General features: G+C 46.1%; 1 protein-coding gene across 10 annotated transcripts in view; it reads right to left on the reverse strand.

The window, feature by feature from the left end:
* Positions 1-23098, reverse strand: part of STARD9 (StAR related lipid transfer domain containing 9) — a 119980-nt gene that overhangs the window by 3950 nt on the left and 92932 nt on the right. For 8 of the 10 annotated variants that reach the window (XM_053889143.1, XM_019442405.2, XM_019442402.2 and 5 more), the window contains 4 exons: positions 12317-22489; positions 11933-12130; positions 11328-11511; positions 10841-10981 (listed from right to left, as the gene is read on the reverse strand). In XM_053889143.1, coding sequence (XP_053745118.1) covers positions 10841-10981; positions 11328-11511; positions 11933-12130; positions 12317-22489 — 10696 coding nt within the window. Of the gene's footprint in view, positions 1-10840; positions 10982-11327; positions 11512-11932; positions 12131-12316; positions 22490-23098 lie in introns of those variants that run through there. The other 2 variants (XR_002078072.2, XM_053889144.1) reach the window with 2 other exon arrangements.

Consider the following 23098-nt stretch of genomic DNA (forward strand, 5'->3'; position numbering starts at 1 on the left):
AGAGGCTCTATCAAAAAAATCTTCCCCATGGAGCCTGGGTGGCTCAGACAGCTAGGTGTCCAACTCAATCTCAGCTCAGGTCTTGAGCTCACAGTTTTAAATTCAAGCCCCGTGCTGGGTGCTGTACTGTGCATGAAGCCTGCTTTAAAAAAAAAAAAAAAAAAATCTTCCCCATTGGGATTACAGGAGGTTGGATGTCCCCAAGAAGCCAAGAGCAATAGAAACCAGTCCCTGGACAATCTCTCCTTATGGTTCAAGCCACAGGATCAAAGACTGCTTGTAGGAGAGCTCCAAAAGGGATCAAAATGAACAGAGCCTCAGAGGACCTGGTATGGAGCCTCAGTGGGTTTGGGGGCTCTACCATGTGGCAACACGAATGAGGCCATGGCTGGAGCCCAAGTGGAAGGAGGGAGGGGGAGGAAAAGCAACGGACTGTGAAAAGCTTGACCCTAGGCCCCAACTTCCCCGAGCCTCACCTCCCCAACCCCATACAGCAAGTAAGCCAAAGGTCCTAATTTGGAACCAGAAGGGATGATCTCTGGATCTGCAATACGGTCCTCCCACCTTTACTTCAGCCGGCAACTCAGTGACATGACCTTGATCTCTACCAGACCTGACAGGCACTGTCCATCCCACCTCTATCATCAGTTTTTAACCTATGGCTAAAGACAAGAAGAGGTGAACACAGACAGTTCTATCTCCATCCTTGTCTCCATTCCTCTGCTGCAACATATAGTCTCTTGTACTTTAAGCAGGTGTCTCTGTCTCAGATTGAAGTCTTGTGCCATCTTCTTGGGAACTTTCCACTACTGATCATCTCCTCCTTCACTGTTGCCTCTGCCTCACCCTCTTCGTTGGATCCTTCCTACAAGCACTCAAGCATGTAAATATTTCTCCCACCTTTAAAAAATTTCCTCAGAGGGGTCCTTGCTCTCCCACCCTTCACACACGTGCTTCTTGAAACAACGGTCACCATTCGCCATCTCCCACCTCTCACTCCCTTCTGAACCTGCTTGAACTAACATTTGCCTCACTACTCCACCCAACAGCAGTCACCAGGTCCCTGTGACATCCATGTGCTTGGAGCTGATCACCAACTCCAGTCCCCACCTTATTGAACCTTTCCGTGAGCTTCCACTCAGCCAGCCTCTCCCTTCCTAATCACTTCCTGACTCCCCAGGCTCTTGGCACCTCTCCCTGCAGTGCTCCTTCTCCTGTGTTGGCTCAGACTCCTCAAACAAAAATCGATATTCTGGGATTCTTTCAGGACTTAGGCCCAGGCCCTCTTTTCTCACTCATTATATACTCCTAAGTGATTCCATCTGCTCCCCCTGCTACACTGATGACTCCTAAAAGTAAATATCCATGGTTTAATCAATAAATACTGATGACACAACTAGCTACCATGTGAAAAAAATGGATCAGAGACCCATTTCATACATCATGCCAATATAAACTCTTCATGCTTTGTGGCTCAAAAATACATGGAATAAAGAATTTATTATTACTATAAGAAAAAAATAAGTTAAAAAAATTATAGTGGGGATATGACTTCCTAAACAGGGCATAAAATTCAGAAGCCATGAAGAAAACATTGGTAAACACCAGGCAACACAAAATTAACATTTTCCAGGAGCGCCTGGGTGGCTCAGTCAGTTGAGCATCCAACTCCTGATTTCAGCTCAGGTCGTGGTCTTGCAGTTGGTGAGTTTGAGCCCCACATCAGGCTCTGCTCTGACAGTACGAAGCCTGCTTGGGATTCTCTCTCCCCTCTCTATGCCCTTCCCTTGCTCATGCTCGCTCTCTCTCTCTCTCTCTCTCAAAATAAATTTTAAAAACTTTAAAAAGTAACATTTCCAGGTAGTAATAAAAAAAAACAAACAAAATAAAAACAACTAGGAAAAAACACTGGTATCTCAAATGAAACAGAAGGATAATTTTCTTAATATAAAAGGGCCTCTAAAACCAAAAAGACTAACAACCCACTCGAGAAGTGGATACAGTACACTGTCATGGAGCAAAAGGACACAGAACTTTTAAGAATCTGAAAACACGCTCGATCTTAGACACATGAGGAGAACTGCAAATGCGTATTTTATGCCCACCACACTGCCAAAGACTGAAGGAAAAACCCTTGGCAACGCTCTGTTAAGCAGAGTGGTCAAGTATTATTTAAGAGTGTAAACTGGTATACTTTGGAAACATCTACCACATATTTTAAGTTTAAAAATGTACATATCCTTTGACCTACCAATCTCATTCGTAGGAATGCAACCAAGAGATGTTCTGTCATTTAAGTATAAAAGCGATAAACAATTTCAAATACAAACTCAGGGACCAAAGAGAAAGGGCCCGTGAGTCTTTCTGGAAGAAATTATGAGGGGACGAATCGCTAGGGAGGAATAAAAATGCCTGGAAAATTACTAGAAGTGAGAAGAGTCCATTTAATCTAGCCTAAGAACAACTCTATGAATGGAAACATTATACACAATGTAGAAATACTCTGACAAAAAGTAAAGGGAAAAAAAAAGGGTAGAATACATTGATTTCCTAATGTTTTATAAAGGTAACAACACTGCTAAATCAAGTAATAAAGACTATTTGAAGATATAAAAGTGATCATGGAAAGAATTTTTTAAAGGCTTCCAGATTATCAGACAAAAAAGACACATATTTACCCTCACAGCAGAGAACAAACAGACCACATAATGATAAAACAACAAAAAATTTTTAGATGTCCATGGGAAGGTATGCTTAGGTGGCTCAGTCAGTTGAGCATCTGACTCCTTGATTTCAAATCAGGTCACGATCTCATGGTTATGAGATTGAGCCCCATGTCAGGCTCTAAGTGTGGGGACTGTTTGGGATTCTCTCTCTCCCTCTTGCTCTGCCCTTCCCCTGCTTACTCATGTGTGTTCTCTCTCTCTCTCTCTCTCAAAAGAATAAATTAAATAAATTAAATAAATAAGTTGATGTCCATGGGAATACTGATAACGAAAAAACCTTAATAAACTTAAAAAAGTAGAAATCATTCTTCTCTGGAATCTTTCATAATCAACACGTAGCAAACTAAAAATTAATAATAAAATCAGGAAACACAGGAGGCTTTCTACCAAAAAGTTCTTAAGAACTCATAAGAACTGGATTAAGAAAGAAATACAAACTGAAAATGCAAAATTACTATAAAAAATAGATAAAACATGTAAGTTATGGGATATAACTAAAGTACCATTCAGGTGGAAAATTTTAACTTTAAATATTTACATCAGTAAAAAAATAAAAAATAAATGAGTTGGTGTAATATCTATACACCAACAAATTAGATAGATGAACAAATTCCTAGAAAGACACAAACTACCAAAACTGACTCAAGAAGAAATAGATTCTGAAAACAATATGACACTATATGTTAGCTAACTGGAGTTTAAATAAAAATTTGAGGGGCACCTGTGTGGCTCAGTCGGTTGAGTGTCCGACTTCGGCTCAGGTCATGATCTCATGGCTCATGAGTTCGAACCCCACGTTGGGCTTTGTGCTGACAGCTCAGAGCCTGGAGCCTGCTTCAGATTCTGTGTCTCCATCTCTCTATGCCCCTTCCCCACTCGTTCTCTCTCTCTCAAAAATAAACACTAGAAAAAAAAATTTAATAAAAAATTTGAAAAAAGGAAAAAAAAGAATAGAATATCTGAACAGACATTTAACAAGATATTGAATTTGTAATCAAAACAATTCCCACAAAGAAAATTTCAAGACCAGATAGTTTCATTAGCTTCAAATCTACCAAACATTTAAAGAATTGACACCCAATACTTCACAAATTCTTTCCAAAAACAGAAGAGGAGAGAATAGTTCATAAATCATTCTATAAGTCCCTGAAAACCAAAGAAACCACACGTAAACTACAGATCAATTTCCCTTATGCATATCAACACACAAACCCCCAACAAAATATTAGGAAGGTGAATCTAGCAACACAGAAAGAGTTATATACATCATGACCAAGTATACACCATTCCTGGGATTTATCCTAGGAACACAAGATTAGTTCAATATACAAAAATCAATCATGTAATACACCATATTAATAAAAGAAAAAATCCACACAATCATCTCAATAGTTACAAAAAAAATATTTGACTAAATTTAATACCCTTTTATGATAAAAACTCACTCAACAAACTAAGACTGGAAAGAAATTTCCTCAACTTGATAACAATTGTCCACAAGTCAACATCATCCTTAATGGTAAAAGGCTGAGTGGTTTAGTACTAAGATCAGTAACAAGAATGTGTGCTTTCATAGCACTTCTATTAACATTGAACTGGAGATTTTACCCAGGGCAATTAAACAAGAAAACAACAGGGGCGCCTGGGTGGCTCAGTCGGTTGAGTGGCCGACTTCAGCTCAGGTCATGATCTCGCAGACCGTGAGTTTGAGCCCCACGTCGGGCTGTGTGCTGACAGCTCAGAGCCTGGAGCCTGTTTCTGATTCTGTGTCTCCCTCTTTCTCACCCTCCCCCGTTCATGCTCTGTCTCTCTCTATCTCAAAAATAAATAAACATTAAAAAAAATTAAAAAAATATATATATATATAAAAAAAAATAAAATAAAATAAACAAGAAAACAACAGGGGCAGATGATATGATCTTGTATACAGAATGTCCTAAGGAAGCTACTAAAAAACTATTAGAGCTAATAAAAAAATCAACTCAGCAAGGGTACAAGAAACAAGATCAGTACACAAAAATAAACAGAGTAGCAATTAACAAACTGAAAATGAAATTAACAATTCCATTTATAATAGCATCAGAGGAATAAAATATTTAATAAATTGAATAAAACAAATTCAAAATTTATACTCTGAAAACTACAAAACAGTGTTGAAAACAAAGAAGACCTGAATAAATGGAAAGATACTTCACATTCATGGATCAAAAGACATTACTATTAAGATGTTTAATACACCCCAAAATGACACAAACATTCAATGAAATCCAAATCCAAATCCCACCTGACTTCTTTGCAGAAATTGATAAGCTCATCCCTAAATTCACATGGAAATTCAAGGGACTCAGAATAGCCAAAACAATCTTGCAAAAGAATAAAGTTGGACACCTCCTGATTTCAAAACTTACTACAAAGCTACAGTAATCAAAATAGTGGTACTGACATAAGGACGGACATATAATTCAATGGCATAAATTCAGAGTCCAGAAATAAATCCATACATCTATGGTCAATTCATCTTTGACAAGGGCACCAAGACAATTCAATGGGGGAGAAATAATAGTTACTAACAAATGGTGGTGGGACAAGTGGATATTCACATGCAAAAGAACAAAATTCAACTCCTAATTTTGTCTCACTAAATACAAACATTAACTCAAAATGGATCAAAGACCTACACCTAGGAACTAAAAGCATACAACTATTTTATTTTTTTATTAAAAAAAATTTTTTTTAACGTTTACTTTTGAGACAGAGCATGAACGGGGGAGGGTCAGAGAGAGGGAGACACAGAATCTGAAACAGGCTCCAGGCTCTGAGCTGTCAGCACAGAGTCTGACACGGGGCTCGAACCCACGGACCGCGAAACCATGACCTGAGCCAAAGTCGGCCACTTAACTGACTGAGCCACCCAGGCGCCCCAGCATACAACTATTAAAAGAAAATACAGACACACCTTGGAGATACTGTGGGTTTGGTTCCAGATCACTGGAATAAAGTGAGTCAGATTATTGTTTTGTTTCCCAGTGCATATAAAAGTTATGTTTACACTATATTATAATCTACTGAGTGTGCTATCTTTACATCTTAAAAAACCCCCAATACATATGGCACCTGGGTGGCTCAGTCAGTTGAGCCTCTGACTCTTGATTTTGGCTTGGGTACACAATCCCAGAATTGTGGGATGGATCAGGCTCCATGCTGACAGTGGAGCCTGCCTAAGATTCTCCCTTGCTCGGGGTGCCTGGGTGGCTCAGTCAGTTAAGCATCCAACTTGAGCTCAGGTCATAATCTCACAGTCTGTGAGTTCAAGCCCTATATCGGGCTTTGTGCTGACAGCACACAGCCTGGAGCCTGCTTAAGATTCTGTCTCCCTCTCTCTCTGCCCCTCCCCTGCTCACACTCTGTCTCTTTCTCTCTCAAAAATAAACATTTTTTAAAAATGTTTAAAAAAAAGATTCTTTCTCTCCATCTGCCCCTCTCCCCTGCCTGTGCTCTCTAAAATTAATAATAATAATAATAAACAATGCATATAACTTAATTAAAAGTACTTTATTGCTGGAGTGCCTGAGTGGCTCACTTAAGCATCCAACTCTTGATATTGGCTCAGGTCATGATCTCATGATCGTGAGATCGAGCCCCTTGTTGGGCTCTGCACTGACAGCACAGACCTGGTTGGGATTATCTCTCTCCCCCTCTCTCTCTGCTCCGCCCCTGCTCATGGTCTCTCAAAATAAATAAACTTTAAAAAAATACTTTATTGATAAAAAATGCTAACCATTATTTGAGATTTATATTGTAACCATTATTTGAGTCATAATCATTGATCACCGGTCATAACAAATATATTAATTAAAAAGTTGGAAATATTTCAAGAATTACCAAAATGGGACACAGAGACATAAAGTGAGCAAATGCTGTTGGAAACATGGCGGACAGACTTGCCTTACACAGCCCAAACCTTCAATTTGTAAAAAAATGCATTACCTGCAAAGCATAATAAAGCAAAGCACAATAATAGGAGGTATGTTTGCCTATATAGGCATAATCTTTGTGACCGGGGATTAGGCAAAAATTTCTTAGATATGAAACCAAGAGTGTAAGCAATAAAAGGAAAAAATAGATAAAACAAACAGCATCAAAACATTTGTGCTTCAAAGGACATCACCAAAAAAGTATAAAGACAATACAAAGAATGGGACACAATTGTTACAAACCAGATATATAACTGATAAAGAACTTGTACAATATATAAAAAAATTATTAAACTTAATAAAAAGATAATCCAATTATAAAATGGACAAGAGGTCTGAAAAGACATCTATCTGAAGAAAACATATAAATAGCTAGAGTAAACACATGAAAAGATGCTCAAAACCATTAGGATAATGCAAATCAAAACCACAGTGAGGTACCATGTCACATCCACTAGGACAACTATAATAAAGAAAGATGCTGGTCAACATGGGGGGAAATTCAGTGCTCACACACTGCTGGTGGAGCTTTAGAGTAGTGTAGCCTCTGTGAAAAATAGTTTGCCGATTGTTCAAATGGTCAAACACAGTTTCACCCATCTATGGACCCATCAACCCAACTCCTAGGTATATACTCAAAAGACAGGAAAATGTATGCCCATACAAAAACTTTTTTTCTTAAGTCAATAAATTTTTATGCAAAGAATTTTACATGTGATTCCTTCCACTGCCAATCAGTGTTGTTCTTCCAAAGTCAGAATCATAATCTTCAAAATAGCCCCTTTATAAAGAACTTTTGGGGGCGCATATGTGGCTCAGTTGGTTAAGCATCCAACTCTTGATATCATCTCAGATAATGATCTCATGATAGTGAGATTGAGCCCTGTGTCGGGCTCTGTGCTGACAGCATGGAGCCAGCATGGGATTCTCTCTCCCCTTTTCTCTCTGCCCCTCCCCTGCTTATGCTCTCTCTCTCTCAAAATAAATAAATAAACTTAAAAAAAAAAGTTGACATCCTAAACTGGTGAAGCACAGGCAAGCTGTCTAGAGGAACAATCAAATGTTAAAGAGACAGCTCAACAGCCATCTGGAAAGAATAAAGTTGGATCCATACCTTATATATTCAAAATGAATCAAAGATTTAAATAGGAGGGGCGGGGAGCCTGGATGCCTCGTCAGTTGAGCGTCTGACTCTCGATTTCGGCTCAGGTCATGATCCCAGGGTCATGGGATCAATTCCCCTCCTCGGGCTCTGTGCTGAGCTGAGCGTGAAGCCTGCTTAAGATTCTCTTGCTCTTCCTCTCTCTCCCCTGCTTGCTCTAAAATAAAAATTAAATTAAAAGAAGATTTAGGGGCACCTGGGTGGCTCAATCAATGAGTATATGACTTCAGCTCAGGTCATGATCTCATGGTTCATGGGTTCGAGCTTTCCGTTGGACTATGTGCTGACAGCTCAGGGCCTGGAGCCTGCTTCGGATTCTGTGTCTCCCCTCTCTTTGCCCCTCCCCCATTCATACTCTGTCTCTCTCAAAAATGAAATTAAAATATTTAAAAATTTACAAAATTTTTAAAAATGAAAAAAGATTTAAATATGAAAAATAAAACTATACAATTTCCAGAAGAAACCACAGAAGTTCTTTATACAACTTTGGAATGAAGAACATGTTTCTAATTATGATCAGAACATAGACACTTAAGAGGAGAACTGATAAATTTTCTGAATAGCCCCAAACACAATAAGCAAAGTCAAAAGAGAACAAAGAACTGGGATAAATATCATTAATTCCTATTAGGCAAAGGGCTAGCTTGCTAAAGAACTCCAGAAACTAGTAACAATAACATAGAGAAATGAGCAAAGGATACGAACAGATGGCCCAGCAAAAATTTAAACATTTGATAACCTGTTGCAGAAACTGTGTATATCTATGAGGTAACATTTGTCAATATTAAGATCTCAAATGCACATTCTCTTCTGGGTATTTACCTCATGGATATATTTGTAGGTTTAGGAGATGATGCATACACACAGTTATTTACTGTAGCACTGTTTACAACATCAAAAGACTGAAATCAACCCCAGCTGAAGGACTGGTTACATAAATTACACTGGATCTTTATAATGGAATGCTACGTAGTAGTGAGAAAAAAAAAAGAGACAAAGCAAGTTCTCTATACAGTCATGTAGAAAGAGCTCCAAGATACCCTGAAGTGGCATGATATGCTTTATTCCATGAGCATTAAGATACTCTAGGAGGGCTCCCCCGACACAACAGTGCTATTTCTTTGGGGGCGGCAAGGGAGAAGGACTGGCTTGTCGGCTGCTAGGGGCGGGTACTTCCCTAGTTACCTTTAGAGATAGGTATATATAAGTTTTTGTCTTTTCTACCATAGGAAAAGATTACCTATGCAAAACATCACATTTAAAACCATACAATAAAAGAGAAAAAAGAAACACTAAGTATTCAGCTGTTAAAAAGAATAAGTCAGCCGCAGATTTGGTGGTGCGCAATGGTGTCCAAAAGACATTCTTATGGAAGAAAAGTGACAAAGCAGGTCACTTTTGCTGCCATTCATGTGCTTTAGAGAGATACACACATTGTAAAAAAAAAAAAAAAAAAAAAAAAAAAAGAGAGAGAGAGAAAGAGAGAGAGGGAGAGATTTAAAAAAAAGAAAAAACATGGGGGCGCCTGGCTGGCTCAGTCAGAAGAGTATGCGACACTTGATCCTGGGGTTGTACAGATTACTTAAAAATAAAATCTAAAAAAAGGGAAAAAGAAAAAAATACGCATATAACAAAATAAATAAAAATTTTAAAAATTAAAATACAGAAAAAAATACATTAAAAAAGAAAAAAAATTTTTTTAATATGCACATTCTTATAGATAGTAAGACATACAACATATTCAGAATACCTCCAGCAATCCACACCGTACTGGGATAGAAGATTGGTTCTGAGCAGGGCAACAGGAGACTGAAAGACGAACTTGGCATCGTATATCCTTTGCTACTGTCTGAATACTAGTGAAGTTTTACTATAAAGCGAATTTCACATTTTATATCCCTGGCCAGATCTTACCTGTGATAAACCTGTGTTTCCAAATGCTCCCTTTGCATTTCTCACAGAGACTTCAAAGCCAGTAAGTCCCATACTACACTCATGATCTTCCCCACAAAACCTGTCCTCCCCCAGTGCCTCACAGTCACCATCACTGCCCCTTCAGCTGCTCTGGCCAAAAAAAAAGTGTGTGTTGTTTCTGACTCCACCCTTGCCCTTCCTCTGCGTCCAGTGAATGTGCTCTGTCCAGGGCACCCCCCTGGGCCCCTGTGCTCGTTGTCACTAGCAGGGCCCCCACCCGGCTATGGGCAGCTCTCACCAGGCTTTGTTGTGGTCATTGCCGGCTCTACCCACAGCTGCCCTGTCCCCTCTCCTATAACCTCATCATCCTGCTCCCCTGGTTTCAAGGCTTTAGAGCAGCTTCTGGGAAGTAACATCAATCCGAAAGGGGCCTGAATTTGCAGCAGAGTCTACGTGATCTGGCCTTTTCTAGTCCTTCCTCAAGTCACTCTCCTTTCTTACCATATTCCAGCCATGCTAGCTTTTAGTTCCTCAAACTCTTGCTCCCTGAGGCCTCACTTACCAAGACCTCTGCCTGGAAGGCTACGTTCCCCATCCAACCCACCATCTCTCCTGACACCTGACATACTACACTAAGCTTCTGCTCTGTTAACTGCCTCTCACACTTCTGGTGTCACTTTAAACACACTCTCTTCAGAGCATCTTTGCTGACCTTCCAGATCAGATCCCATTTTATATTGACTTAGAACCCCTTCTTCATATAACTTACTGCAACAGTGCTTAAATAATCTTACAATAATCTGTGCATATCCCTCTAACGGTTTAAGAAAAACTTTTTTGCTCACTGCTCTAACCCCAGTGCCTAAAATAGTACCTACAAAATAAACACATGTTGAATGAACACACAGGGAGAAGGAGGCAAAACTAAGGGAGAGACAAAGCCTATCTATCATCCACCAGAAGGGTTCAAGTCAGCGACAGCCTCCGGGAGGCAGAACTTCTTGCTCCAACTCCTGTCTCAGTGGCTCTGGCCTGTGGCTCATTGTTAGTATCTGCCCACTCACCACACTGTCTGGGGACTGGAGCTGGTCCGACAATAAGGCGTTGCTGCTGTTGTAGCCAGAGGTAAGACCAGAGGAGAGGCTTCCATTGGAGCTGGTAGACAGGGAGCTGGAGGCAGCCAGCGTGTGCAGCTTTTCTTCTTCCTTACAAGGACGGATGGCTGGCAACCAGCTGCTGGTACACCTTCTCTATCCCCTCCTCCCCTGAAACCACCCCTCCTCACCTCCCCAGTGCCTTCCCACATACCTACCCCAACTCTAAACCAAAGCAGCCTCCTCCCAGATTTTGGCCTGGGGACAGGAGCCAGTCAGAGGAGGGTGACAAGTAAAAAGAGCGAGCACAGCTTTGAGCTGGCACTAGGAGTCCAACACCTTCCTCCAAAGGCTACATCCCAGGACTCCAAGGCAGCCCGGGCGAAGGCTGACCCGGTCTGGCGTCTTTCCCAGGCTCCTGGCCCACCCAGAATCACTAGCTTGCCCCATGCCCCACCCTCAGTAGCTGGGAGATGATCTGCTGGCGGATTCTCAGCTTCTCCTGCTCGGTCCGCTCCTGCAGCCGGGTCCGGGCCCGGGCAATCTCCACCTTGGCCTCCTCGCGGGCGCGCTGGTATTCTTGCAGCATCAGCGCTATGTCTGAGGCAGGGTGAGCAGACCGTGATGCCGACCCTGGGCTCCTAAGGAAAACCACAGGGTGGAGAGATGCCTTCTAACATGGTGGGTGCATGGGTGACGGCCCTGGCCTGCTTACCCCAGACCTATTCAACACCATCCTCTTGAAGGACCCATCCTCTCTTTGCCCAGTTTGGTTTTACCACCCATTTTGAGGTTCAGGCCTGCTGTCTTACACAGAAGGTCACAGCTGCTCTGTCCACCCTCTCCCATGAGCTCTGCCCCCACCCTGTTCCCTCCCACATCCTCCTTTTTCCCTTTGACCCATTCTCCCCGAGCTGCCTCCACCTGCCCACAGGAATGTAGGACCCACTCTTGGAATCACTCCTGTCCAAAGGAAGCTGCAGCCCCCACTTTCCAGGCCCTGCCCCCCACAGCCCTCCCACTCCATACACAATCTGCTCTCTGTAGGGTCCTGGTCCATACCTGGTAGTTTCCACAACATCCTTCCTCAGCTGCTGCAGGTATTCTCGGCGCCTGCTGGGTAGGCCGAGGTCCCAGGTCGGGAGATCCCTGTTGGGCAGGAGGCTCAGTTGTTTCTGGGGGCTGAGGTTCCGTGTCTGGTGTAAGTTCTGAAGTCGTTCAGCTCGCTCTCTCCGGAGGGCCTCAATGGTTTGTTTTTGCCTGAGACAAAATGTGATTGATTCACTGAAGCTGGCCCTGAATGCCCTTCTCCATCTTAAGATCTATCTCTGAGCCCCGGAAGATCCCAGAGCTGAGCAGGGGAGAAAGGAACAGCCAGCTATTAGCTTTCTGTGGTTCTCCTTCAGCCCACCCCTTGCTCTTTCACGCCAGGCCGGGGGCACTTACCGGGCAAAGAGCTCCTCCCAGGTGGACTGCAGAGGCTCCTCAGCAGCAAGTGCCTCCCCTGTCCCACTTTGCAGCACCTGCAGCAGAGCATCGGCCTCCCCAAAGCCGTGGTGCAACTTCGCTTCTGTGAGCTCTGTGCTGAGTGAGAGGTTCTGGGCCCCAATCTGCAAGGGGATCTGCTCCCTCTGGGACCACTCAGGATCCTGGCTCTGGTTGTCAGGAGATTGTAGGGGCTTCTGTCCCTGCTTTCCAGAGCTAAGATCACACCTGGTTCCCAGTGACTCCACACCTAGTCCCCCAGGAGAGCCATCCTGAACCCCGCTCCAATGACTGACTTTGTTATGCACTGAGGAGTCCCTCAGGCCGTGATGCTGGGGCTCAGCGGCCATGCATACCTGGGAACTGGAGCTCAGTAGCACCTCAGATTGGCAGGTAGGGCTCAAAGTGGGACCCCGGAGCCCTGCAGTAGCAGTCAACTCAGAGACAGGGCAGGGTCTGAGGTGATGAAGGCCTCCTCTTGAAGAGGAAAAGTCCAGAGAGGGTTGTGGCTCACCCTCATTTTCTGTCTTGCTCCGCCATTCACTTGGCTCCCTACTGCTCAGCGAGCCACACTCCAAGGAAGCCATGTCCTCAGGCACGAAGTCATCAGCCAGACTCGGACTCTGGCTCCTCAGTGAGGGTGGTGGTGGTCTGTTTTGGACCAAGGTGGTGGTCTTGGGCTGAAGCTGCTGAGGGGGCTGCTCTATGAAACAGACTTGGAGTTTTGGGCTCTGTGGTGGACTGACCGGGGACCTCACCTCAAGGAGTGAACTGCCATCACTCCTTTCTAAGGGACTTCCACCGTCCCCACATGGAGCCCCCACTCTTTGGGAGTCACCGGACTCATTAACAATTTGAGAATAATTATCCACTGGAGGCCTGGGGGAATCAAGGAAAAGGTCTGGACTGGAGACAAAATTCTGGCGGCCTTCAAGAGGACAAGCTGAGGGGGCTGTGAGAGACAATGAATCTGGGGAGAGCCCCAATCCTTGGGTGCTGGCACTAAGCGTGAGTATTGGGGAGGAGGCCCTGTCTACCAACAAGGTACTCACAGTGCCCAGCTCCTTCTGGACCTTAGGATTCCCCATGGACTCTGCAGGACTGGGGCAGGGCCCTGGGGAGTGGGAGCCTTTGAGGCTGGGGCTGTTGACAGCCAGGCAGGAGGGCTCCTCTGCCTGGACGCTGGGAGGCAGGGAGGCATTAAGGGAAGCCTGAGGGATCACAGAAGGGAGGTTCTGCCCAAAGTGGGCTTTCTGAAGCCTCGAGTGGTATGCGGGTGCTGGAAAGCTCTGGGGCCTAAAGTGGGGGCTTTCTTCCTGAGATTCTGAGGGCCCTGCCATTTTCCATGCAGTTTCCTCTGACTCTCTCTTCTGAAGGGTCCCTGTGACATGTCCCTTTTTTTGAGACATGATGGAGATATCTGAGCCCAGCACTTCAAGGACCACATTGACCTCCTGAGGGTTGGCCTCTGGGGTTGGAAGGTGCAGAGGTGGTAAGGCCAGTTCAGTTTGGATGCCCTCATCCATGGTGGTCTGAGTACAGCAGTCCATCATTAGGGCCTGGGTCATCTCATCTGGGGACTCCCTCTTGAAGTTCCGCTCCTTTTCAGCCACACTTGGCTGGGAGAAACTCCCTAACAGCTCCGAGGTGCTGTGTAGCAGCTGTGAGAGGTGGAGAGACAGGTTGTGCATGCTAGTCCAGGAGACCAGACCAGAGCCTGGCACTGCACTTGTTTCTGGCTGAGCAGAGATGTCAGTGGAGCTCCAGCAGACACTGCAGCCCAGGGTCTGTGTGCCCTGCTCCAAGGTGTTCATCCTGGACTGCCCCACAGGGCCACATGCCTCTGATGGATACAGAAGCATAATCTCATCTACTGGACCTGCAGCACTTTCTTCTGCCAACAGGGGCCTACTCCTCAGACAGCCTGCTTCATCAGGAGTGCCCAGGGTCTGGGCTCTCTTGTCAGGACACTTACTGGGGATTTTTCCTTCAGGGATGTTCAGGATTTGGGGGCTCCCCAAGGCAAATGAGGAGCCCCATACTTCCCAGGCCTCCTGTGAACCTTGGGCATTTCTAATGCTGCTCTGTGTGCTCCCCAGGTCCCGGCCATTGGCATAGGTGCTAAGGTGGGAGTGGAGAGGAGAGTTCTGGTCTTCGAGGCCATCGTCCATGCTTGAACAACGGGCCATGTTTGATGGTGTTGGGCCCTGGGTACAAGAGACATCCGCGGCACTGCCAAACACATACTGCTTCCAGCCAACGTGCACAGGACCCTCTGGACGTGAGTAGAGGATGTAGGGATTGATGTCCCTGGAGCCAAAGTGTAGCGTTCCTTTGTCTACCCTGGAGTGCCACTTCTCTGGATTTTCCTGCCAGGACTCTTCCAGGGTACTAGATGTCCAGCCTGTCATGAAGTCAGGGATGGGCATGAAAGAAAGATCTGAGGACTTTGGGTAAGGAGGGTTGGCAGGTTGTGGGGGCTGGTGACCAGGAGTGCTCATGTCCCAGTTAGATGAGTCTTTCTGACTGCAGCCCTCAGCTTTCAGAGATGTTCCTGCTGCTGACTTTCCTTTGAAATGACCCCTGAGATGTGGAGTCCACCATCTGTTAGGTTCCTGTGTATCTTCATCTGTGGGGGAAGGAGGCTCCACACTCAAATTCAGCTCCTGAAGAGACCGGGAAGAGCTGACCACAGAGAACTGTGGTCTGGGGGAGGACCTGGAGTGTTTGGGGCCAGAAAAGACTGAAATCACAGGAAGTGAGCACCCATGATGGGGAGCCGGCTGCTCCCTGCCAGAGGCAGGCAGGCCAGGGCTCTGGGGTGTGGGCCATGGGGCTCCACTCTGCCCCAAAGGCATGGAGGCTGAGTCTTCAAAGCCTGATGAAAGCATCTTGGACACAGACAGATGGGCTACAGATGCTTCCTCTCTGCCTGCATCTGTAATTCGACAGCTGTCCAACCCACCTTCATGGGAAGGTTGGGAGCTCCTGCCCTGGGCAGGCTCTTCCCAACCACCCGAAGCCTGGTGTCTCTGCTGCTCTTCCTCATCCCAGGGACTGTCAGCTTGGTGCCTAGAAATGTGTTTTAACTTTGCTACAAACTTGGCTTGGGGATCCAATCCACTGTGATCTCTGGACTGAGTGGAAAGTTGTGGTTTTTCTGGAAGGCACTGGATGGCATCTTCTAAACATCCATGCTGAGGTTCCCCCAGAAGCTCACTCTCAATAGACCCTTTACTTAAATTCAGGGTGTATGGTCTCCCAGTTGTTAAAGGTGGTTCTGGCTTGGTTTGAGAGTCCTGTGCATTCTGGCCACCTACAGAGCTATCCTGAAATTCCCTCACTGGCTCAGAGTACATGTCTGCAGAGGAAAAGGTAGCCTCAGGCTCTAGGCTGGCTTTCTTCTCAGCAACCTTTTTCTCAGGATCCTCTCCTGACCTTGAGCTTCCATCAGCCACTGAGTGGCTCAAGGAACATGTCATCACATCAGGGGCGGAAGGGGAGCTGCCCTCTTGAGCCAGAGATAGGACAGGAGCGGAAGCGGAAGGCTCCCAAGAACTGATGTCTGCTGGTGCAAATACTACATGAATGCCTTTGGGCTCAAGGCCAGGAGTCCAGAGCACTTCAGGTGCCCTGGAATAGCTTTCTGCTGTCTCATCCATTCCACAGGCTCTGGAAGATACTATGCAGGGTGGATGGAGAGTATGTAGGGCAGTCTTGGCACTCCCCTTCCTCAGGTCACCGTCTCTGTAACACGATAAAGTATAGGACGGGGATGCACAGGCACGAGAATCCATGGGTTGAGGATTGCAAAGATGCCAGCAAGGCGATGTTCCACTGTCTTCCTGCCCCCTAGGTGGACTAAGAGCCCTGCTGCCTTCCATGCTCCCTGAGATGACGACACGGTCTAAAGTTTCCTGTGGATGTCTGCACTGGGACTCCTCCTGAACTTCAGAATCAGGGCTAGGTCTTTGATCTGGCAATGGAGTTGGTCTAGGATGTTTGCTGCTGGCACTGTTTGCTGGGCTGCAGGCTTCTGCCAGCCCACAGTCATCGCTCTCCTCCCACTTCACATGGTGCTGTGAAGGAGCTTCTGTATCAACCCTTCTTGGGGCTCCAGACAGGATGGTACCCTGTTTGGGACTTGCCCCCCCTTCCTCTAAGCCAATGGAAGCCTCAAAGCACCGGCCATGGTCTTGGGTACGTCCTGAGAGGCTGACAGAATTCTGAACATCACAGGTCACAAGCCCACTTTCAGAATAGGTTGTTTTTCCTCCCTGTGCAGCCACTGAGAAATTACCTGAAACTCCACCACAAGTGGTATCTAGAATTCTAGGTTCGTGAAGCACTGGGTTGGTCTCCTGACCACCAGGGCGTGTGCCTTCTGCAGTCTCCCATTGAGCTAACTGGCTTCCCCCACACAGAATCATGCCAGGATCACCAGAAGGGGCCCAAGAAGATAAGGCAGCCACTGCTTTCTCTGACCTTACCCTCCTGTCCACTACCAGTGTGGAAGAAAAACTGTCTGAGCTCACAGGATCAGCAGAGGAAGGTGTTCTGGTTGCTTTTTTCTTTTTCTCTATGATTTCAGAAGAGCTACAGTGACATACAAACTGTTCACCAGCTCCCAGAAAATGTCTCCGTTCTCCAGTACAATGGCTTTTGCCTGGAACAGGGGCTGCATGGGAGGAAGTTTGTGAGGGATGCCATGGCCCTGTTTTAGTTTCAGTGTTGGGCAGATGTTGAAAGCTGTCTGCAGGGAGGGGTGTGGCCTCATCAGTCAACAGATGTCCTGGTTCAGCAGAGAGAGATGTCACATAAAATCCTTGTGCTTCATCCTCATTCCTGGTCCTATCTGACACCGACTGGTCCCTTTGTGGACACTGAGGCCTACCACGGGCCCCTGAAGAATGTTCAGGTTCTAATAAAGTCACATAGTAAGGAAGAACATTGCCATCAGCCCCTAAGCCATGAAGCTGCTTTTCCTGGGCCTTTGCTTGTCTGATCTCCTCTAACACAGCCAGGTCTGTAGATGTATGAGCACAGTGCTCTGGGTGAGGCACCCTCGGCAGGGACACAGGTGCTGAGAAAGCACCACCAGCAGGACTGAGGTCCTTGGCCTCCTTCTCTGCCTTCTGCTTAGCCTGCTGGCCTTGACTGTTACCCTCTTCTAAGAGGCAGCTGGTCTTCTTTTCAAGTGGGCTAAATCCCCTTTTCAGGGGACTGGCTCTTTCTGATCCTCTTTGCACAGCTGCCTCAGCTTCAGAAGCAAAACTCTCCCTGGGACTCAAGCCCATCACGATGCTTCTGAGGTTCCCTCCTTCATCTTGAGTGCTTGCTGATCTCCTGCTCTCTGCCCCCAGGGAAATGCTCTCTGGTACATGGAACTGACCATGAGATGCCATGGCTGTAGCTATCACAGACTCACACCAAGCAGTGTGTGCCAAGGAAAAGCCCCCTCTAACATCTCCCTGAGGGCTATAGCTTCGGGGCTCTCCATTCTGGTCTTGACGCCCTGCTCCAGTTACCAAGGGACTGTTAGTCATTTTGAACATCGTGGGATCCAGCACATTGTCAATGTGTACAGTATCACATGCGTGAAGATAGTTTCTTGGTAGCCTTGGAGAATCCAAAGGCAAGGTACCACTCAGGTCTCTGTGAGGAGCCACAGAGGAATCTGGCTGGCTCAGCAATGGGCCAGTCTCCTGGCTAAAAGATGTGCTCACACAATGTGGGCTTGGGCTAGGAACTTTCTGAGTCCATGAGACCATTTTGTCTTCCTCCAGTAGGCTCCCTCCTGTTCGCACAATCATTTCCTCAACTCGGCCTTGAGCTTTTGGCCCCTTTTGCTTAGAACTACTTACATGTTTGGCAACTTGGCTCTCCTGAAAATCTTTCACAGTTTCCAGTTCCTCAAGACCTCCCAAGCTACAGGGCTGCCCTCTGGGGCATGCAGATGCATTCCCTGCCTCGCTCTCCTTCTCAGAAGACATCTTCAATCTGGGCTGTGATGGCAGAGCACTAGCTGATGCCTCAGTTCTTGGATTACTGCAAGTGTCTGCGAACGCTTTACCAGCTGTACATGTCCCTACGCAATCACAAGTGTCCCAGGATGGTCTGTCTAATACAGCTGGGGGAGTGTGTTCTGTCACAAACTTAATGTCTTGTATACATTCCCTTAACTTGAAGGGGCTCAAGATGATTTTTCGGACTTGGGGACCTTTCCCAACGCTATTGTTAACCTCCATTTCTCCAGCTTCACTATCCCTAAAGGTAATATCATCTATCTGTTTTGGAGAAGATGGCTGATCCTTGAAAGACAGGTGGTTTCCAGAGCTGCCTGACCTCAGGGCACAGTCAGCCATCTCCCGGTCCCTCTGGTCCTGGAACACAGACTCCTTACTGACTCCCTGTGTGGGAGGAGCATATAGCTGCTTATTTTGCTTGGATTCAATTTCTAAGATGCCATTTTCCAGCTTCATTACACTCCTAATTAGCCTGGCCATTTCATCAGCACTGTTAACTCTTTTATTCTGTTTTCTTCCAGAAGGTTCTTCTTTGGGGTTTAATGTTTCTTGTGATCTTCCAGAGCCCTTGCATTCACTCAGGCTTTTTTCCTGAGAGCTTATAACTGACCGGAATCTTTCATATGTAGACTCTGTCTGTGGAAGCTTAAACTCTTTTGAGCAGCCTTTGGAATGGAGAGATTTCCCAAGAAGCCCAGATTCACTCTTCCCCTCTGCTTTCCCCCCACCCTTGTGGGCTGGACTCTCATCTTGGGCCATCATCTCTGGGCCTCTTACTCTATGACATACTGATTTAGACTGCAAAGAAACAGCAGTTTCCCCCAGCATGTCCTTGTCAAGGGCTAAATTGATGGTTTTATAGATGAAATCAGACCTGGCCCCGGAAGGAAGCTGTCTGTTCATATCAAACGCCTGGGTCTGTCTTAGGACTACATGGTGATCCTGCTCTTCTTCCCCATCTGCCTCAGACTCACAAACAAGGAGAGGCCTCCCAGACCTACAATGGTTTGAGGAAACATTGCAAGAGGACTGTATTGTGGCCTTTTCTTTTTCCTCAAGTGATGAAAGACTGTGTTCATTTAAAATTCCAACTTGATTTTCAAATTCACATACTTTTGTGCTAGTAGATAGAAAATGTCTGTTCTGACCAACAAAAAGATAAACTGAATTATGGCTTTCTTCTTCAGTATTTCCAGGGCATTCCCCCATTTTTCTGATACCTTTCTTGGTGTTCAGATGAACTGGCCTCCCTGCTGTGACCTGCTGAGATGAGGGAATCTTGGAATTGTGGTTTTGTAACAGCACTGGCAAATTATTCTTCACATAAACATTGTGGAGAACCTGGTGGTCATGACCAAAGCCCCAGGCTTCCCTGGGGGGTGGGGAAGGCACTCTTGATTCTCTGCAAGCCGGAATCTCTAAGGCAGTTTCTGTCAGGGCATCCCGGCTTTTGGTCACATAGAATGTCTCCAAGGGGGGTGGCTTCAAGGAAGACGGGAATGGATTCCAGGCAGCAGAGTGGGGGTATGGCTCTGGACCTGACGCGAATGAAACGCTAGTGTGCCTTCCAACCACTTCCCTGGAGCTCTCCTGATAGTTCACCTTCTCCTCCTGGAGGGGCAGGTAGCTGTTGTGACTTAAGTGCCCCTCCTGGCCTGCACTATTCTTTCTGAGAGGAGCCCAGCCGCGGGGCCAGTGGTTTTCTTTAGTGGCTATGGTGACATTACTGTGACAAGGGCTCTTGAGGAAGAAACATTCATCAGAGGAAGTCATCAGTCCAGGCTTCCCATTACTCTGCGAAGACTCTTCCAAACTGTTCTGCTTGTCTTCACGTGCTTGTGTCATGGAATTTGCCACCTTGTTCTCGGCTACAAAGACTGGTGCATTTATAGTTCCAGAAGTCAATGATTCTACATCTGCTGAGTAAGTTCCACTATGACTCACCTCTTTCTCTCTAGTTGTAAGGAAATCTGAAGTACCTTCTATCTCAGTGCTCAGACTGTCCTGTTCTTTCTCTGCTCTCAAATGCCTAATTTTGGAAAAATGGAGAGGAAAGGTGCTGAAATGCAGACTGCTGGATACCCCAAAACCAACTGGCAAGACAGTATCTGTTTCTTTGCCAGAAGCTTGGGTAAAGGAAGTGGAGTCTTCTTCGAGGGAGGGGAAAGCTGGCCTGGGCTCTCTCACAGCCTCCAGAACAGGATGAGACAGTTCAAGGAGGTACTTCTGCTGAAGGGCAGCCCAGTCCCTCTCAGGTGCACTGCCTACATGAGTTAATGAGGCGGCAGAGGCAGCCAAAACACTTGATAGGCTAGAGGTGTTGGATGCTTCCGAGTTGCCCTGCTGGGCTGTATCAGGGGTACCTCTGGCTCGAAAGATGCCAGCAACTCGTGGCTGAAGAAGCCTATACGACCCCCAGAATGACAGCCTGGATGTATCAGAGGCAGGGATTGTGTACACACCTCTTATATGGCAAGGCAGCTCAGTGCCGCCTTGGGGTACTTTGGAGTTATAAGGCAGGAGTGTTTCTGCCCTTGATGGCTTGAGTTCTTCCATATTTTGCCATTGTCCAGGCTGCTCCTGACCCTGGGGTTGAAATTCCTGGATATCAGGACTCGGACATAAGGAACCCACTATTCCTGAAGGGCTGCTGGAATTGATCTTAGAGTCACAGGAAAACCAGGAATCCATGGACAACAGAGGGCTCCCTCTGGAAAGCTGCAGGCCTTGGAGTGTGTTTGCCTGTTCAGAGGAGCTCACCTCTACCTCCGACTCAGGTTGTTCACAGTGAGGCTGGGGTGGGGGGCCAAGGTAAAATGAACTGCTCATTGGCAGGATGGCATCCAGCCTGGTTCCTGTTCTATGGTTGATGGGACCAAGCCTGCACATTGCCTCCTGGTCCACTATGGGCAGACTGGAGGTCTGCAGGTGCCAAAATGTCTCTGCGGGCATCTCCTCAGCTGAACTGAAGAAAGGCTCTTGCTGATCTTCCCCCAGTTCCTCCTTGGCATCAATCAGGCTATCCAGGGAAAAGCTCCTGCAAGTTTGGGTGAATAGTTCACTGTCTGAGGACATGGTGAAGCCCCTCACAGGGACTTTAGCTCTGGCCCTGGGGTGGCCGTGGTGGTTGGTGAGATAACTGCTCCCTGAGCTGTCTGGCGGGCTTTCATATCCTTTCTCAGCCAGCGAGTCCTCAGATATTTGGCTGTCATCACTTTCGGAGTTCTCTGACTCTGGGAGATCCTGTTCCTTCCCCTGGAGGTCCTCTGGCTTCAGTGGCTCCATTTGGGCTTTGGCATAGACATAGGAGAGAGAATCCACTGAGTAACTGCTATCCGCATCAGATAAGTCACCATCTTTCCCTCTTACAAGATCCACTCTTGGGCTGCAATCAGTGAGTGAGGATGTGGAATCTGGGTCTCCTGCACTGTGCTGCCTCCTCAAAGAGCTGCCATGAGGCAAACAAGAGGAATTTCTGACAATGTCTCTGGCCCTAGCTACCAGAACCCTCTGCTGCCTTTTTGATGCCTTGCTTGAAGAAGGTGGTTTGGATTCTACCCAGAAAGTCTTGGCTGCCTTTCCATGCCCAGATGCCTGTCTGGGTCCACAGGGATGTGAGGAACTGCATCTGGCTCCCTTAGCAGTCTTGTGGGTCCCAACGTTCCCTTCTTTACGCCACCTTGATCGTGTGTGGTCAGAGTCTGCTAGTCCCCTACCCCTCCTGGTATAGGTGGAAGGGCTGAGTGCTTCTGGCTCATCCTTTGGCTTTAGCTTGTTAGCTGAATGGTCAAGAGATGCTAAGCTCTGGGACACCATCCAACAGGGCTGCTTACCCACGCTCTCCATTTCCTGGATGCTGGCAGACTCAGAACTCACAGTGAGACAGGTGCCTGAGGCTGAGGCTCCTTTCCTTGCCAAGGCCCCCCTGGCTTTGCAGAGATGCCCCTTGCCTGAGGAACAGAGGGCATTCTTGCTGAAATGCCCTGTCCTTGGAGGGTAAGAAGCAGCCTGGGGCAAATATTCTTCTGATGGAATTGTCTCTGATATTTGGTCAGTAGGATCAGGCAAAGGAGGTACCATGGTGGAGGGATCTCGACTCAGGAAAATACTGTGGAGACAAGGAAATCCATCTCAGAAAAGTAGAAGGTCCCTATTGCCTGCTCACAAAGGGAATATAAAGTCCCACTTAGTTTTCTGTAAAAGAGGTTAAAAACTAGGCCAATGTCACTGTCCCCTAGCATTTGAAGTCAGAGAAAAGCTCTATGGGTACAAAAAGCAACTGTGGACTATAGCCCTGGCTTCAAAGAGGCCCAGGTACACTCTGTTCCTTAATTTCTTTATCTTACAAAAAAATTGAACTGAATCTGAATGTAATCATGCCTTTAGGGAAAACTTCCATTTAATAGGCAGCGTGAGGAACAGAGGAACCATCTAAATGACACCACAAGGAATCAAACAGGCAAACCTATAAAGCATCATATTCTACAGAACTGATACACTTTTAACAAATCGGTGATATGAAGAAATAAAAATGAAATAAAAGAAAAAGGAACTTAAAAGACATAACCACATGCAGTGTGTAAATCCTATTTGGATCTTAATTTGAAGTGTAAATACATATTTTTGAGGCAATTAGAGAAATTTGATATGGCCTAGGTTTTGGGTTATATCGAATAATTAATCTTAATTTTGTTAAGTGAATAATGAAATGTGGTTT

Source organism: Panthera pardus, unplaced genomic scaffold (assembly GCF_024362965.1).
Source record: "Panthera pardus isolate Hobbes unplaced genomic scaffold, ASM2436296v1 HiC_scaffold_24, whole genome shotgun sequence".
NCBI lineage: Eukaryota > Metazoa > Chordata > Mammalia > Carnivora > Felidae > Panthera > Panthera pardus.